This window comes from Poromitra crassiceps (assembly GCF_964638095.1).
Source record: "Poromitra crassiceps genome assembly, chromosome: 4".
Taxonomy (NCBI): domain Eukaryota; kingdom Metazoa; phylum Chordata; class Actinopteri; order Beryciformes; family Melamphaidae; genus Poromitra; species Poromitra crassiceps.
Genome location: NC_139626.1, coordinates 76213896 through 76232168, shown reverse-complemented (window position 1 = coordinate 76232168; position 18273 = coordinate 76213896). Strand labels below are relative to the sequence as shown.

At 44.3% G+C, this 18273-nt stretch overlaps 1 protein-coding gene across 1 annotated transcript in view; it reads right to left on the bottom strand.

Annotated features, from left to right (window-relative positions):
• The window catches only part of LOC310775944 (THUMP domain-containing protein 2-like), a gene marked incomplete at its 3' end in the record, with an annotated part of 40471 nt that overhangs the window by 9835 nt on the left and 12363 nt on the right, over nucleotides 1–18273 (bottom strand). The window contains exons 5-9 of the mRNA XM_083636067.1: nucleotides 11198–11275; nucleotides 8398–8450; nucleotides 5092–5179; nucleotides 2585–2656; nucleotides 1799–1913 (exon numbers count right to left, since the gene is read on the bottom strand). Coding sequence (XP_083492193.1) covers nucleotides 1799–1913; nucleotides 2585–2656; nucleotides 5092–5179; nucleotides 8398–8450; nucleotides 11198–11275 — 406 coding nt within the window. The remainder of the gene's footprint in view (nucleotides 1–1798; nucleotides 1914–2584; nucleotides 2657–5091; nucleotides 5180–8397; nucleotides 8451–11197; nucleotides 11276–18273) is intronic.

Below are 18273 nucleotides of genomic sequence, written 5' to 3'. Positions count from 1 at the left end.
TTCTCTCAGTCGCGATGCTCTCAAGGATGCTCACAGATGACACCTGGTGGTCAACGGTGCAACTACACCTCGATTAGTTTTAATTAGTTTTAATGCCGCCGCGCGTCATTACACAGCTTGCGGTAAGGCACGCTTATTGATCCGTCTACCACTGTAGGTCACTCTACATAAGAACCTCAGTTAAATGATTATGCTGGGTTAGGTCACTCTACATAAGAACCTCAGTTAAATGATTCTGCTGGGTTAGGTCACTCTACATAAGAACCTCAGTTAAATTATTCTGCTGGGTTAGGTCAGTCTACATAAGAACCTCAGTTAAATGATTCTGCTGGGTTAGGTCACTCTACATAAGAACCTCAGTTAACACGTTGAGTGCCAAGGACGAGATATCTCGGCTTACATAATCCAACCGTTGAGTGCCAAGGACGAGATATCTCGGCTTACATAAACATTTTTTTTTTTTTTTGACGGTGGGACATCGATCAACCCCTTTTACGTCTCCTATACCAATATTGGAGGAAGAGAATGTGTATAATCTATTTTACCGACCAGCTGGTGGCGACAGTGCTCTCCAGACAGAGAGAAAGCCACAGCCGTGGGTCCACGGGAGAAAGCCATTCTAATTTTCAAGGAAATAGCTGGCCGAAAACGCTTTCGATTTCACACACACACACATACACACACGCGCGCGCACACACACACACTCGAGTACCTTTGAGCATAAATAAGACCAGAATCGCAAAAGCTTCTTCAAAGCTCTCAGCCGACACCTCAAGAAACGAACGAGCCCGTTTTACAGTAATCCAGACTGCCCGAGAGCGGCTGCGGAGCCAGCAGGAGCCAGCAGCAGCAGCACAGACGGAGGGAGGAGTTTGGAGACACACACACACACACACACACACACACACAATACAGTATACAGACTTGCCCAAGGGCACCCATAATCACAGGCACGTGAGGTGGTTCTAAAAATCCATTTATCTCAAAACTCTCTGAAAATCTCTGAAACCATGCTGTACTCAACGGCTAATATCTACATAACTACTAACTCTACAAACTACCGGTAACTCTTTTAGACAGAGAAAGCACACATTCTATTAGTTCTTTTTAGATGATTGGTGTTCACGAAGTCTTAACAGAAAATAATCCTCGGCTCTTGTAAAATGAGCCAGAATCCTCAAAAAAAAACTGGCAGAACCTACCTACAGCATTGAAAAAAGGGCTGGCAGTCAATGTGTTAAATGATTCTGCTGGGTTAGGTCACTCTACATAAGAACCTCAGTTAAATGATTCTGCTGGTTAGGTCACTCTACATAAGAACCTCAGTTAAATGATTCTGCTGGGTTAGGTCACTCTACATAAGAACCTCAGTTAAATGATTCTGCTGGGTTAGGTCACTCTACATAAGAACCTCAGTTAAATGATTCTGCTGGGTTAGGTCACTCTACATAAGAACCTCAGTTAAATGATTCTGCTGGGTTAGGTCACTCTACTTAAGAACCTCAGTTAAATGATTCTGCTGGGTTAGGTCACTCTACATAAGAACCTCAGTTAAATGATTCTGCTGGGTTAGGTCACTCTACATAAGAACCTCAGTTAAATGATTCTGCTGGGTTAGGTCACTCTACATAAGAACCTCAGTTAAATGATTCAGCTGGGTTAGGTCACTCTACATAAGAACCTCAGTTAAATGATTCTGCTGGGTTAGGTTACTCTACATAAGAACCTCAGTTAAATGCCTAAACATTACAATCATTTTCACTTTATGCTGATGATGATTTGATGCAAGTTTTCCTACCGATACATGAAGCCTTTAGTAGGTGTATCCTGTCCCTCAGGTCTGCAAACGCTACATTCTCATTGGCTCGCTGGAGCTGTCCATCATCAATGTCCACACCCAGGAAACAGGCATCCTGATGATCCCGATGAGACCGTGGTTGAAATTACAATATTTGATACAATATTTTCATAAAACACAAGTGTTGATGTCATCAATGAGACAGAGATTTGTCAAACAAAAACCAACCAACCAATAATCAATTAATCGATTTTTGTTCACTATAAAGGTCCTTACACATCAAGAGCGATGCGAAAATACGGCACGAAATTGCGATGCGAGTTTTGACCCACCTGTCAATCACAGCCACAGATGTGTACACGTCGGAAGCGAATTTCTGAAAAATCGACCGTGGTTCGAAAAAATAAACACCGCAATAACGCTCGGCGAAACTTCGCCGTTGGTATGCACGGTTGCATAGACTGATATAGGTTCGGAAAATATTATTGACGTGCAAATTAATCGCATGAAAAAAACGCTCCAGATGTGTAAGGACCTTAGTGTGCACTGATAGTGACTGGGAAATATTTATGACTACTAGGCCAAATCACTCCATACCTGAGGAACATTGTTAACAACAACACAATGTGACACACGATATGTGAAAAGACAGCAGGTTAACACCTGTATAAAGTGAGCAGCCACGTGTATCGAGAGGTTTTGTTCAATTCCAAAACTTTTTAAAAGCTGAAAATGGCCAAATGGACTTTTCACACTTTTACAGACTTTCCAAACTTCTGTCCTGACCTTGTGTTCCTGTGCTGCTTCTATTAAGATAGTTCCCACTCCACACATTGGATCGAGCACACAGGAGCCTGGCTGGGGAACAGGACATGATATAACACAATGTGAATCAAATGATTTTAGAACACACTAGTTTAGAACTCAGAGTAGCATTGCCTCTTCATTATAGACCCTTTTCACGGGGGGCCATTTTGTGCCGAAAAGGCAGGGTAAACACAGGTGCAAGCAAAACACTAATGAGGGTTTCCAACTTCCAATCATGGAAGTTTGAAACCCTCATTAGTGTTTTGCTTGCACCTGTGTTTACCCTGCCTTTTCGACACAAAATGGCCCCCGTGAGAAGGGTCTATTGATGGGATGATATATCAAAATTCATATATCACAATACAAAAATATGACAATACATATCGTGGGGTAGAAAATTTTGATATTAGCTAATTTTATTCTGCTGTAGTAATCACAAATGGGATTCTTGACCATCATAGTTTCACAAGTTCTCCAACCAAATTATATAATTTGCACTTTGTAATGACAATATGAAATTGTTGTTTATTCATAGCAAGCCAATTCCATCGCTAGAAAGATTTATGGCTCAGAGATAAACAGAATTCTGACTCTGTTGTCATTGTATCTGAGCCCAGAGCCCAGGCTACAGTAGACCTAAGACCTGTGTAATGTGAATGTGTTAGCACCTGTATCTGAGGAGCCAGTGAGCCCAGGCTACAGTAGACCTAAGACCTGTGTAATGTGAATGTGTTAGCACCTGTATCTGAGGAGCCAGTGAGCCCAGGCTACAGTAGACCTAAGACCTGTGTAATGTGAATGTGTTAGCACATGTATCTGAGGAGCCAGTGAGCTCAGAGCCCAGGCTACAGTAGACCTAAGACCTGTGTAATGTGAATGTGTTAGCACCTGTATCTGAGGAGCCAGTGAGCCCAGGCTACAGTAGACCTAAGACCTGTGTAATGTGAATGTGTTAGCACCTGTATCTGAGCCAGTGAGCTCAGAGCCCAGGCTACAGTAGACCTAAGACCTGTGTAATGTGAATGTGTTAGCACCTGTATCTGAGGAGCCAGTGAGCCCAGAGCCCAGGCTACAGTAGACCTAAGACCTGTGTAATGTGAATGTGTTAGCACCTGTGTCTGAGCCAGTGAGCCCAGAGCCCAGGCTACAGTAGACCTAAGACCTGTGTAATGTGAATGTGTTAGCACCTGTATCTGAGCCAGTGAGCCCAGGCTACAGTAGACCTAAGACCTGTGTAATGTGAATGTGTTAGCACCTGTATCTGAGGAGCCAGTGAGGTCAGAGCCCAGGCTACAGTAGACCTAAGACCTGTGTAATGTGAATGTGTTAGCACCTGTATCTGAGGAGCCAGTGAGTCCAGGCTACAGTAGACCTAAGACCTGTGTAATGTGAATGTGTTAGCACCTGTATCTGAGGATCCAGTGAGCCCAGAGCCCAGGCTACAGTAGACCTAAGACCTGTGTAATGTGAATGTGTTAGCACCTGTATCTGAGGATCCAGTGAGCCCAGAGCCCAGGCTACAATAGACCTAAGACCTGTGTAATGTGAATGTGTTAGCACCTGTATCTGAGGAGCCAGTGAGCCCAGAGCCCAGGCTACAGTAGACCTAAGACCTGTGTAATGTGAATGTGTTAGCACCTGTATCTGAGCCAGTGAGCCCAGAGCCCAGGCTACAGTAGACCTAAGACCTGTGTAATGTGAATGTGTTAGCACCTGTATCTGAGGAGCCAGTGAGGTCAGAGCCCAGGCTACAGTAGACCTAAGACCTGTGTAATGTGAATGTGTTAGCACCTGTATCTGAGGAGCCAGTGAGTCCAGGCTACAGTAGACCTAAGACCTGTGTAATGTGAATGTGTTAGCACCTGTATCTGAGGATCCAGTGAGCCCAGAGCCCAGGCTACAGTAGACCTAAGACCTGTGTAATGTGAATGTGTTAGCACCTGTATCTGAGGATCCAGTGAGCCCAGAGCCCAGGCTACAATAGACCTAAGACCTGTGTAATGTGAATGTGTTAGCACCTGTATCTGAGGAGCCAGTGAGCCCAGAGCCCAGGCTACAGTAGACCTAAGACCTGTGTAATGTGAATGTGTTAGCACCTGTATCTGAGGAGCCAGTGAGCTCAGAGCCCAGGCTACAGTAGACCTAAGACCTGTGTAATGTGAATGTGTTAGCACCTGTATCTGAGGAGCCAGTGAGCTCAGAGCCCAGGCTACAGTAGACCTAAGACCTGTGTAATGTGAATGTGTTAGCACCTGTATCTGAGGAGCCAGTGAGCTCAGAGCCCAGGCTACAGTAGACCTAAGACCTGTGTAATGTGAATGTGTTAGCACCTGTATCTGAGGAGCCAGTGAGCCCAGAGCCCAGGCTACAGTAGACCTAAGACCTGTGTAATGTGAATGTGTTAGCACCTGTATCTGAGGAGCCAGTGAGCCCAGAGCCCAGTCTACAGTAGACCTAAGACCTGTGTAATGTGAATGTGTTAGCACCTGTATCTGAGCCAGTGAGCCCAGAGCCCAGGCTACAGTAGACCTCAGTCCTGTGGTCTGAATGTAGCTCCGATTAGCCAGAGGCAACCTGAGGGATAGACACAGGGAACCAATTCACCTTATTCTTTGCCCACACATGGACGCATCCGCATTACGTCATTTCGTAATAGTATTTCCGTTTTGCCTTGCCAAAAACCCCGCAGGCAAAATGGCGGTGCACACTCCGCTCCTAAAGTGGCAAAATTACTCCCCCATAAACTAACATATCTTGGCCAATACGTATGTAACATACAAAATAAAACAACCCGTAATATCTTAATTTTATGTAGAATGCAGAGGACATGTAACTGTTTAGTTAAACTTGCATTCCAGGAATATTGTGCTCTTAAGATGACGTTAGTGGAGTCGAGGCTGTTGCGTCCTGAAACCCACATTGGTTGCGTGCGATTCGAGGCGTAACCTATGTGCGTTTTAGCGTAACCTATGTGCGATTCGAAATAACGCATCCGAGATAGAAACGTTATGAATATAGCCACGTTATAAACAACAAACTAACGCTGGTGATCCGTATGGAAACAGTGTTACTCGAAATGGTTAACAGTTATATCAATTTGGTCATTCAGTGGCATTTTACTGCCATATAACAACAACAACTAGTGGCTAATATTAGCCACAGAAGGCAACTAGCACTGAACCGGAAGAACAAATACGTTTGCGTTGAACGCGGAAGAGAGAAAAAGTGGACATGGTGAATAAGGTGAATAAGGCAGTGTTTCAGACTGTCTCTGGGGACAACTGTTCTGAAGGAATGGAAATCCCCCTCTTCACCCTCTTTCCAATTGTGGTTGACAGACATGGGGCTCTATCGTTGCAGCCGCGCAGTTTCTAGGCCGAACGCCAGCCGCAGCGCAAAGCAGTGGGCGTGGAAAGGCGCACTTGATATCTTGGTATCGGCGCTAAACTCAGCCTCAACCATTATAACCACGCCTTTTAAGCGTAAAATTATGCATTGTCCGCTCATTGGAGAATTGCAGGGAAGAGACACACGCTTGCCTTTTAAGCTCCAATTCCTGGACAAATCCGGTAAAACCAGACAAAGCCAAGGGCTCCGCCGCCCCCCCCTCCCTTCATCCGGTCTGTCTATCTCCATATATAGGCTATTATTCCATATTATTATGCTTCTCAAACCAATAACTGCAGTTAAAATACTGCAAGCATGTAAATACGCTACACTATAGCAAGACCAAAGTGAAAATAATTTCTAAATGCATCTGATAGAAAAAAATATTGCCTATGGCTGGATGTCATGAGATTAGATGGCCAGAATGATATCGTTTTATCTCTCCTCCCCCACTGCACGATGCAACATCCTCTGAATGACACCTATCACTTTTACTGGATCTGATAACTTAATTCTATTTAATTTACAGGATTTTATTATTGAGTAATAGTATTTTATTTCGCCTATATATGCGTCCCCCCCACCCCCTGCCCACAGGCTCTGACAAATATGTTCATTCTCAATAAAATCTTCAGTAATCAATCAGAGGGGCTTTAAAAGCCAGATTGGCAGCAGCTGGCGCAGTGTGATCAATATGGCAGACCAAAACCGATCCACTAAATTCACAGCTGAGGAGAAGATGGTGCTGGCGAATCAGGTGATATATCTGTCCACCATTCATTTTGAATAGCTACAAAACAACTCTTTACTTAAGTTGTTTATTCATCTATCCATTCAGGTTCAAATGTACCATCGCGCACTGTTTGGGGAGGAGAATTACCCCGCCGACGCCCCGCGCCCAGTCCTGGACCGCCTGAGTGAGCCGCCCCAGGTGGCCGTCTATGCGCTGCGCTTGTTCAGCACCTCGGACAGCTCCGCTGCCACAGACGGGGGAAACATTTGGAAATAATTATAACTTTCTATGCTTTGCACACAGAAAAAATAAATACAACAGACAATTCTGTAATGAATAGCTGTAATGAAGAGTGGGGTTTGAAGAAGCGCTACACAACAGTTGATCCAGTTTCTCTCTCTCTTTCTTTCTCTCTCCCTTTCTCTCACATTAAACGATATACATGCCTATAATGTCAATTATCTGAATGAAATAATAATACATATTAATTAGGAATATTAGTAATATTAGTAGCCTAGCTAATTTCGGGGGGGGGGGGGGGGGTAATAAAACGTAGAGCTATATTACACATAAATGGGGATTATTATGATAGCCTAAACTAAATTTATGAAACTGCATTACAGCTTCACCCAAAAAGCCTGAGAAGGGTTGCAATCTTATATTCTATTGTATTCTAAAGTATTTTTTTCTATATATTGTATTCTCCATTCACTTTCCTGTCCCCGGTGCACAGAATCCTGCTTTAGGCCAGCTTTTCAAAAGCGCAAAGCGCTAAAAGTCGGCCAGGTCGGAAGATGGCTGGAAGATAGTAGTACGCCGGTATTTAGCGCCGCCACGCCCACTTCGGCGCATTCAGGGACTCCGCCACGCCATTCGGCCTAAAGCGCATTTGGCAGCCTAAAGCCTATTGCTATTTTCCCGAAACAGGCGCAAGGCACGTTTTTTTGCGTTTAAGGCCCGTTTTAGCGCCGAAGGCCTGTGGGAGAATAGGGACCTTGATCTCTGTTATAAGGATGGAGAGACTCAGGTCCCTAAGGACCAACTCACTTCAAAAAAATTCTAACTATTTGGGATCCGTTTCTGGCCTACCTCGATGAGGTTAGGGGCGGCGGGTGACTTGCCCGGCTGGTTCCTCATTGACCCCTTATGACAACATCTCTTAGAAGCACATAATATGCAGCTAACAGCAACACATTACAACATTGTAATAGTGTCATGTTACATACATGCTTTTCTTTCCTTTCCTGTGTCTGAGCCTGTTCGTTTGTCTTGTTCTTGTTTTGTTCCAAGAAAATCTTTAAAATAAAATATTGGGGGGGAAATTGCTGCATCTTTGAAATTCAATGATTGAAACGTTTGCCCTGCTGTAGTGTTAACTGGCTTTGCACCAACAGAATAACAACAGGGAGGGGAGGGAGGGGGGCTGAGGGTCAGATAGGTTCACACATGACAACAGTACGAGTATGTTTTAGCCAGCCTGGCTCCAGGATGAGAGACTACATTCCTTGTCATTAGTTTTACTTCCATTTAGTTCCCAAGACAGACAAATGTAAGAAATCCCTGATTTGGCTACTTAAGAATACATTTCCAAGGCAAATGTACTGTAGCCCTTCTGAGAGAAGAGACACACATTTCACACAGAACTACAGGTAGAAGTGTTTTGCCTAACAACCTGGTCAGTGGCATCCCGATCAGGCAGTGGTCATCACTCAGATAGATGTTCACCTGCAGAGGAGAGGAAACAGCTGATGATAGGTAACCCACCACCACAGTCTTAATTGACTTGACAGTCCCAGATCAGCCTTCAACCAGTGGGCCAGCTCAGGCTTTGACAGAGCAAGTGATCCTGAAAGCTGTAGTTCCCCAAATGGCCCGTTCACCCCCAGGAGAATATATATATATATATATATATATATATATATATATATATATATATATATATATATATATATATATATATATATATGTATATATATATTAGAGATGCGCGGATGAGCTTTTATGCCATCCTAATCCGCGTGTATGCATGAACCGTCCGCCCGCCATAAATCCGCGCAAATTATTTCATACTATTTATAGATCCGCGCCCGCCATCCACCCGACGCTATAAACGCTATAAAAGGAGCGAACTTCCATGCTGTATTATATCCAGTCCACCACTTGCCCTCATGTAGCTTACTCGGCTAACGCTATAGCTTTAACTTTAGTTTACTTGATTGCCTCATTGTATGGGAAAATACGAACGCGTCTTCTCTTCAAACACGTCTTCAGCGGAGACTCCTTTTTTAGGGTGACATCATTGACCATATATGGACGAAAAGTGGAGAGCACATGGCTGAATTGTTTGGTTTACGGCCGTGGGTTCTTTGGGGGATCTACAATAGGCGACTAAGAATGTGCCTGACGAAAAATGTAGCTTAAAATACGTTCATAGACTAGAGAACGTAATTAATATTATTTTTATTATTACTATTGAAACTGGATTAGCATGACCTGTAGCCTGTACTACGAAGCTAGTTTAATGCCTTATCCGAGTAAGTTTGAGTTTAAACCTGGTTTAGCCGTACTACAAAGCAAGTTAACTTTCAATCACCATGGCAACTGACGCTGCAAAGCTAACCTGGTCGCGACCAGGTTAGCTTCAGAGGATAAGATCAAAATCCATGACAGACCCATATAATCGGCTCTCTGGAGTCACTCACCGTTCATATAAGATCGCCATATGAAAAATAGATTGCAGTCAACTGAGAATATAACAAGAAAAACATTTGTGGCTCTGTAGGCTACATAATTAAATTAAGCCTACTTACCACTTTATGTCTTAACAGCTCAACGATGCGTGGAGAAATATGATCACTATTAATCACCGCGGCGCATATCATGAATGGACCCTCAAATGGAGTGAGGGTGATATTCTCCTACATGCCAGAAAATCTGCATCGTCTCAATTCAGTTCAGCAGTTTTCTCTTTTATAGTAGGCTATTAGGCTTTATACTAGGCTATTTTATATATGAATTATTCGATCAGTGCAACCACACACATGAGTGATAGAGATCATTATTCATTGAGCATGCGTTTCTAAATCTATGGTCTAAATAGGCTGCAGATTGTGGAAATGTATAGACTGAGATTACATTTGTTGCTGCTGTATCAATGTATGCAGCTGTATCAGACAGAAATCGCTGATCGAAGTAAATCAAATGACTGATGTGAATACAAGCTGCTGCTTTAGACAGCCCTTCAGCAGACTATCCAACGCGGATTTTCATTCTGACATTAAATCGCGGATACATTAAATATCCGCTAAAACTCTGATCATGCACTGCGCTTTCATGGAACGAGGAAATGGGTGTGGAAATGGGTGTGGGCGTGGATCAACTCAGCTGTTCATAATTTGATTGGCTAGCGCACCTCTTTCGCGTGGACGCGCGCCTGTGCACGAGCGAAAAACGTGCGCGTGCACAGGCAGATCCCAGGTCCACTTACCTAGTAAAAAACCAGCGTCGTAGTATCAGTTAACTAGATAGCTTTGATCCTGTTCAGTCAAACCAGATCAAAGGGACTTATCGCGGATCTGTTAAACTAGTTTCGTAGTACAGGGCTCAGGTTAACTTGTTTTATTATTATTATTATTATTATTATTATTATTATTATTATTATTACTATTATTATTATTAACTTGTTTAAAAACATATAGGCATGTAATTCAAGAGAAGTCTGCCTTTTATTTCATAGAGTTCAAATAAGACTTTCTGAGCATGACCAGTTTGACTTGTTACAAACATATAGGCCTGTAATTCAAGTCTGCCTTATTTCAATTGGTTTTTAGCCCTAGTTGCACTTCTGTTGCACTTTTTTGTTCATTTGAGGTTTATAACAGTGCATGAAGGCATTGTGTATTAAATTAATGCGCTGTTTTTTGTGCAATAAATTTGAGTGGTTTAAAAAAAAATCTGAAATTTGGGTCGTGACTTCATGACAAGGAAAATAGTGGGTCCTGAGGCTACACCAGTTGAGAACCACTGATTTATGGGCTACACTTAAAATATATATATATATATATATATATATATATATATATATATATATATTTTTTTTTTTTGTGTGTGTGTGTGTGTGTGTGTGTGTGTGTAAAATTCGATATACCGGTTTGATACGGTTTTTTGGGGAATATCAAACTGGTTTCAAAATGTTCAAACCGACCCATGCCTATCACAGAGTCATAAACTAACTGAACACAACACATCCCAAATGAATTCAGGAATAGCTTTTTAGCAACAATATGCGCAAAATGTTGAGGAGAGTCAACACTGCTGTCAGAGAGAATATGGGTCTGTGTGTGTGTGTGTCTGTCTGTCTGTGTGTGTGTGTGTGTGTGTGTGTCTGTGTGTGTGTGTGTGTGTGTGTGTGTGTGTGCGTGCGTGCGTGCGTGCGAGTGTGTGTGTGTGTGTGTGTGTGTAACTGTGCATACCTCCAGCTGTGGATTCTTCAGGTCAGCCTTCCAGCCCAGCAGTCTGCTCAGACCTGATCCAATCACACGGCTCAGCTCCTATAAACACAAGACACAAGCACATAGTTATAATGCTATCAACATATATACAGTTAGCTATATGCTAATCAGCCCCTATAAACACAAGACACAACCGGTCACATCAATAGTCCGAAGACAAAAAAAATAGAGAAAGACAAAATCACAAAAATCAAAAGTGCAGTCCAAGGGCCTGTGTCCACCTAGCGTCTTTTCCTCAGGTCCAGCGTCTTTTTTCAGTTGTTTCCAATGGGGGGAGAGCGTATGCGGGCGCACACGGACGTGTAGAGAAAGTGTGCAGCGCCCAGCGTCTATTTTCAGAGCGCTCCGCCGTTTTTGTGCGCCGGCTCCCAGCGCTTCCAGCTGAGAATAATTTCACTTTTCAGAAAGACGCTGGTGTCGGATGCTCCTGTTCTGGCAACTAATCATATGGAGAAACTATCGCAACAGAGACAGAAAGGCTCAATTGTGGGAGCAGATTGGCTAGACACTTAATATTTCTGGTGAGTGTTGTGCTTACTGCTTTTAATAACGTAGCCTACATGTGTTGTTAGCTTGCTAGCTGTCAGCTATCAAGCTACTACCGCACTGAACTAACGTTAGTTTCAGACTGCTTCCTTGTATATTGTGCACTGTGATCAGCGCTCCCCAGCGCACTCCCAGCATTTAACAGTCGGAAAAAGACGCTAGGTGGACACAGGCCCCAATACATTCACCTTATTCACCACACACACTTTTTCTCTCTTCCGCGTTCGACGCAACGTATTTGTTCTTCCGGTTCAGCGATAGTTGGCGGCCATTTTCAAAAGAAAACGTCAGTATGAATGAAGTTTGGAAACATTCAGAATTAAGCTACACTGCGGCCAACTTCAGTTACATGTTCATAACGTTACTGCTGCGAGGAGCCGATGGCTGTACCCGGTCGGCATTTAACGTCAGTTACAAAAGCACGTCGACAGTGTTTTCTCACTGCCAGTAGCCTAACTACAGTAGGGTTTGACAGATAGCTAGTCCGACCGGTGTCAGCACAGTCAGCACTCCCGGTCCTCGCTGCTCGTTAAAGATTTCCAATAGGCGTTATTCTGATAAACTGGTCACATATATGTTACGTTCTCACCCGACAAATATTAAAACTTTAGGTTTCAGTATACATGCTACAGCATGCGCAGGGACGCGTCATCAGTGATGTTGACTGGGGTCGTGGGGTGTTTCGGGTCTGACAACATCATACACCCTCGCCCAGTAGACCCAGCCGAGGCCGATTACGACCCCGACCCGCGTCCCGGAAGCAGCCGCTCACGGATCAGCCTTCCTACTCTGTCTGCAACGTTGCCCGCGGAAGGGTTGATCACGCCCAATCCGCTGCAATAGAGTTAGTGCTACGCCGCAGTATTGCAAGACCCTTCGGTGCATGGAGGCTCAGGCATTGTGGGTTGTCTCCCAGCCGCTCTCCTCCTTCGTCTTACCAGGCCCTCTCCCAACAACACAGGCAGCTAGTCTGTACCTGGTTGTCAGGCATCCAATGGAAAAATAGATGCCTCAAGAAGGCCTGTGCGCTGCACGTCATCCGGCTGCGCCGAGCACCTCGCTCTAGCCTGGAGGACCCCAGGCCGCGCCGATGTTTGCACAGATTTTCGGGAGACTAATCCGTAGCGTTTGTGGATTTCTCCCTCACGAGAGAGCCAGTCTGGGTTGCTAACCCATCCCGTACCGGGTTGCCGTCTCTCCGACCGTCAACTGTCTCTCCAGTTTGTCACCAATCTATTCCTTGGTTGTCACCTAGTCTATTCCTAAGCGTCACTGGCCAGGGAAACCAGGGTTCTACGTTCAAAATATACATACTTCAGCATGCGCTGGGACGCGTCATCAGTGATGTTGACTGGGGTCGCAAGGTGTTTCGGGTCATTCCAACATCATACACCCTCGCCCAGTAGACCCGGCCGAGGCCGATTAAGACCCCGACCCGCGTCCCGGAAGCAGCCGCTACGGATCAGCCTTCCTACTCTGTCTGCAACGTTGCCCGCGGAAGGGTTGATCACTCCCAATCCGCTGCAATAGAGCCAGTGCTACGTCGCAGCATTGAAAGACCCTTCGGTGCATGGAGGCTCAGGCATTGTGGGTTGTCTCCCAGCCGCTCTCCTCCTTCGTCTTACCAGGCCCTCTCCCAACAACACAGGCAGCTAGTCTGTACCTGGTTGTCAGGCATCCAATGGAAAAATAGATGCCTCAAGAAGGCCTGTGACATAGTAATAGTAATAGTAATAGTAATAGTAATAGTAACAGCCAAGCATGGGGGCATAATTATTAGAGATGCACCGATTGCGATTTTGTTGGCCGATTCCGATTTCCGATTTTTGAATAGTCCGACTTGCCGGTACCGATTTTTGCCGATTCCGATTTTCTTTCTAAGAACAATAATTGGCGGGTTATTTTTTTACTTTTTTTTTTTTTTACTTTGCTTTAATAGAAAATTAACATTCATGTCACATTTCTTATCATTTGCATGAGGTAGGACGATCTCACTCAAATACATCTCAAAATAAAAGTGTTCCAGGTTACTGGACAGAGCTTTTCTTTTTTGTGTAAATACAATGAATATAAAACAATTAATTCCAGTATATCCCACAGCTATCATGCATTTACTTTTCCAAAAGAAAAAAGGTGCAACAGAACAGGGGCTTCAGATGGAAAGTAGCCTACGGCTAAATATGTTACAAAGCATATCTTCCCCTATGGGGTTTAATGTTTTTTTTGTATATGTCCCTGCCAAATAAACTAATAAAATAAAATAAATAAACGTCAAAAAGTTATCCATGGACAAGGAGTTTATAGCCTATATGTCTGGAGCCCAGAGACCTTCGAAGCCATGCCCACTCTACAGTTATGGATTTGGCTGTTATTGAGTAGCCTAGATGAGGAAATGAGTTTGAGTTGACTCAGTTTGAATATCGTAGTTTACACACAGTCCGTTTTTTTTTATCCGCCATTCGAAAAAAAAATCATCTCGCACAGAAAACCTTGCACACTGGTCCGATGCGTTTTATTATTATGTTCGTCGTTCTATTCGCGATACGAAACAAAAGTCCTCTCCTGGCTGTATCCACGTTACAACGTGACTGACAGATAGCAGCAGCAGCAGGCAGCGGTGATGTGGACTGCAGCTGGTCGGGGAAGAGGGGTGAGGTGAAGCGAGCCGCTCAAACTGGAGTGGACTCCAACCTACCCGGCCCCTCCGCGGCTCCACACCGACGAAGACATGCTGTGGCATGTGTGTAGTGGCAGCTTTTGTTTTGGCTGCAACTCATCCGTCTCGGTCTCGCTGCTTTCGGGTGCGCACACGTCACTTGAAAATCGGCTCACAGAATCGGCTATTTAGAGTGACCGGCGCAGATCACCGGTCGAGGCCGATCACGTGGACATCGGCCATTTCCGGTCACGTGCCGATCGATTGGTGCATCCCTAATAATTATAGCGTCTATATTTTATCGGCAGAAATGTTCGTTTCGGGCGGATATGTCATTTTAAATCCTTTATTATCGGCCGATACTGACGACGTGCCGATATCATCGGCAACCCTCGACTTGAAATCTTATGGAGTGGTTCGCAAACTGGGGTACTCGTACCCCTAGGGGTACATATACGTACTACAGGATGGGTATTTTTTGTTTTTTTTTGTGTTTTTTTCCCGATTTTTTTAATCCCATTTTATCCCCCATTAGTGCTCGCTTGATTTCTCAATCCTGGTTGCTGCTCCATCCTCTGCCGATCTGGGGAGAGCCGAGACTGGCTCCATGCTTCCTCCGAGACATGGGCAGTCAGCCAGCCGCTTCTTTTCACCTGACAGAGGAAGCTTCACCGGTAGGACATAGCACGTGGGAGGATCACGCTATTCCAACCAGTTCCCCTCCCTCTGACAAGGCGCCCTTAACGACCAGAGGAGGAACCACATTAGCAACCAGGATATTGCATGTTTTTGTGAAGGGGGTTCCTATATGAAGGAAACCCCCGGGAGGCACGGGGAGAACATGCAAACTCCACACAGAAAGGCCCTTTTGACGACCCCACCCGGGCGGTGGGCACTCGAGGACATGCGGACGGGCACGCATTCCTTCAGCGTTCACATCGTCCCAGGTGGGAATCGAACCCACGACCTTCGAGCTGTGAGTGCTTACCACTGCACCACCGTACCTCCCTAGGATGGGTATTTGAGAGAAAGGGGAAAATGGAGAAAAGTAAGAATAAATCATGATAAATGAAATGTTAAAATGAAATCTGCTCAGGAGGCACTAATTGCAACTCCTTCACTCCATTTCTTATTTTGTAATGATATATTCTTCAAAAGGTGGGTTATCATTCCTTCATTGCATCACATGCTGTTGTTTTCTCTTGCAGTTTTCTAAGCAAAATGTTGTAATCGGGTAAAGGGGGTACTTGGATATAGAAATCAGGGAAAGGGGGAACTCAAGTAAAAAAAGTTTGAGACCCACTGAACTAGTGTAGGGTCAGAATTATTCACTTTGACAAAATATCAATCTAACACTGATTTAAAGTCGAACTGAACCTGTTCGTCACGTGCATAATGAGTCCGTTTCAGACTGAAAACATAGTTTGTCTAAGATGACAGGTTGAGAGGCGGGTCATAGTATCATGTCGATGATTTTATTTGACAATTCTGGGGACTGGATTGGGCTTTGGCCAATCCTGGCATGTTCCGCCTCCAAATCGAGTGCGATTCAGTGTGTTGTGGCGCTCCCCTCGGGAAGAGCCTTTTGACGGGAGGCTGAGTGGCTGAGTGGAGCTCAGCGACCCGCAGGCAGCCAGCTGCCTTCGTGTTGCCGAGCAGTGAGTGCACACGTCGGCCTGGAATCTCCGAAGTGCGACCCCTGACAACCAAGCTCTCGGATGCGCGCGCCATTATCGCTGCTATAACGATACGATATCACTGGAATGCGCATTTTAACGAGCCAGTTACATTTCTTTGCATTCTTAGAGATTATAGTTTTTGTTTTTTATCCATGTTTCTAACAATTGGCCAAGTTAGTAGTACCGGTAGTTAGTTTATGGGATAGGAATTCTGCCAGATGACAGGCACTAAGCGCCATTTTCGACTTCATTTGGAAGAGAAAATTATCCAGAAATGAAGATTGATTGACAGCTGCATGTCGTGATAGGATTGGTTGAAATGGGGTAGAAATTTGATAGTACTAGGTGACATCAGCAAACTGTAAATTACTGTTATCAATGAAATCTTGAAAAACGAACTTTTGGGGCTCTATTCTCCCACAGGCCATCGGCGCTATTACGGGCCTTAACCGCAAAAAAACGTGCCTTGCGCCTGTTTCGGCAAGATAGCAATAGGCTTTAGGCTGCCAAATGCGCTTTAGGCCGAATGGGCGTGGCGCAGTCCCAAAGTGGGCGTGTCGGCGCTAAATACCAGCCTAGTTATATCTTGGGAGCTGGCCTACATTTAGCGCTTTGCGCTTTTGAAAAGCAGGCCTATTCTCTGCCTTCACTGCTTCTTCTCTGTCACCCTTCTCTCTCTCTCTCTCTGAGTTCCCAGCATGCATTGTGTTTCTTCATTTCGCTACTAAATAGCCACCAAATGAGCCAAAATAGATATAAAAGGTAGTTCTAAATTAATGTGTAATGGTAACACAGCCTGCCATTGTCAACATTTCAATATTGGACCAAATAAAACTTCGAAATGAAAACACCACCCTATGTGAAACATATATGTCCTCTTGAGCCTATATATACCCCTTGTGGAGTTAACGTGATTTAGAGAAGTAACAGCGGAACGCGCTTCGGAACGCGCTTCTAATGGCATCTGCTATACTCTGATGTCCCTCCAATAACTTGGCCCTATTTCACATTTAGTTTTACAATAAAAACACATTTATGCAATGACTTGACATAATGTAGGGTATATTTATGTGCATCATCCTTCCTGCAGCAGGCGAGAGAAAATGATATCTTTCTGGACAAACTTTCACCAATCTAATAGGCTATATTTTTCTAGCTGATGCATAGAACATTATTTTCACTTTGATCTTGCTATAGTGTAGCGTATTTACATGCTTGCAGTATTGAAACTGCAGTTAGATTGCTTTGAGAAGCATAATAATATGGAATAATAGCCTATAATGCAGACAGACAGGCTGGATGAAGGGAGGGGGGGGGGCAGAGCGTTTGGCTTTCGTCTGGTTTTGCGGGATCACTGGAATTGGAGCTAAAAAGGCAAGCGTGCGATTCGTTTATTGCACTTATCCAATGAGCATGACGGTGCATAATTTTACGCCTAAAAGGCGTGATTGTAATGCTTTGGGCTGCATCTAGCGCCAGCACGACGATATCAAGTGCGCCTTTCCACGCCCACTGCTTTGATCTGCGCCTGCCGCTCGGCCTAGAAACTGCGCCGATGCAACGATAGGGGCCTTGATGTGAAAAAGTGTGAAAAACTAAAGAAATTAGATTGTTGTGATTTGTTTTGCATACATTATTAAATAGGTGCACTGCATACCCAGGTATTTGAACTAAAAGAAAAGAACAGTCATTCTTGGGTTCAGCTCGACTTTAAGCAGAGCAGGTCAGTTAAGTGGAACTTGTACAATATAGCATGTGTATCTATAGTCGTGTTTCCATTACACTCTGAAATGCGCAAAATCTAAATATCGCAATAGAAAGTGGGTAATGGAAACACGTAAATTTCGAAAAACCTCCCAAATATCGCAAAACGTTTTTGCGCTCTCATGAGGTGGTTTTTCAGACGTGTCGATATAGCAGTTTATCGCAAAAGTGTAATGGAAACAGCTTTTTCGCATTAGCACGTCATGTGACCCATACGTGACGTAGAGGAGGGGTCACGTGACGCAGTTCTCTTTGTTTGTTCAAATGGCAGCTGGCTACAAACATGACACGGTATGTGTGGACAGAAGAGGAGACAACGATTTTTCTAAACCTCATTAGGGAGGACAATATAACCAGCATATTAGACAGCAAACAACAGAGGAATGCAGACT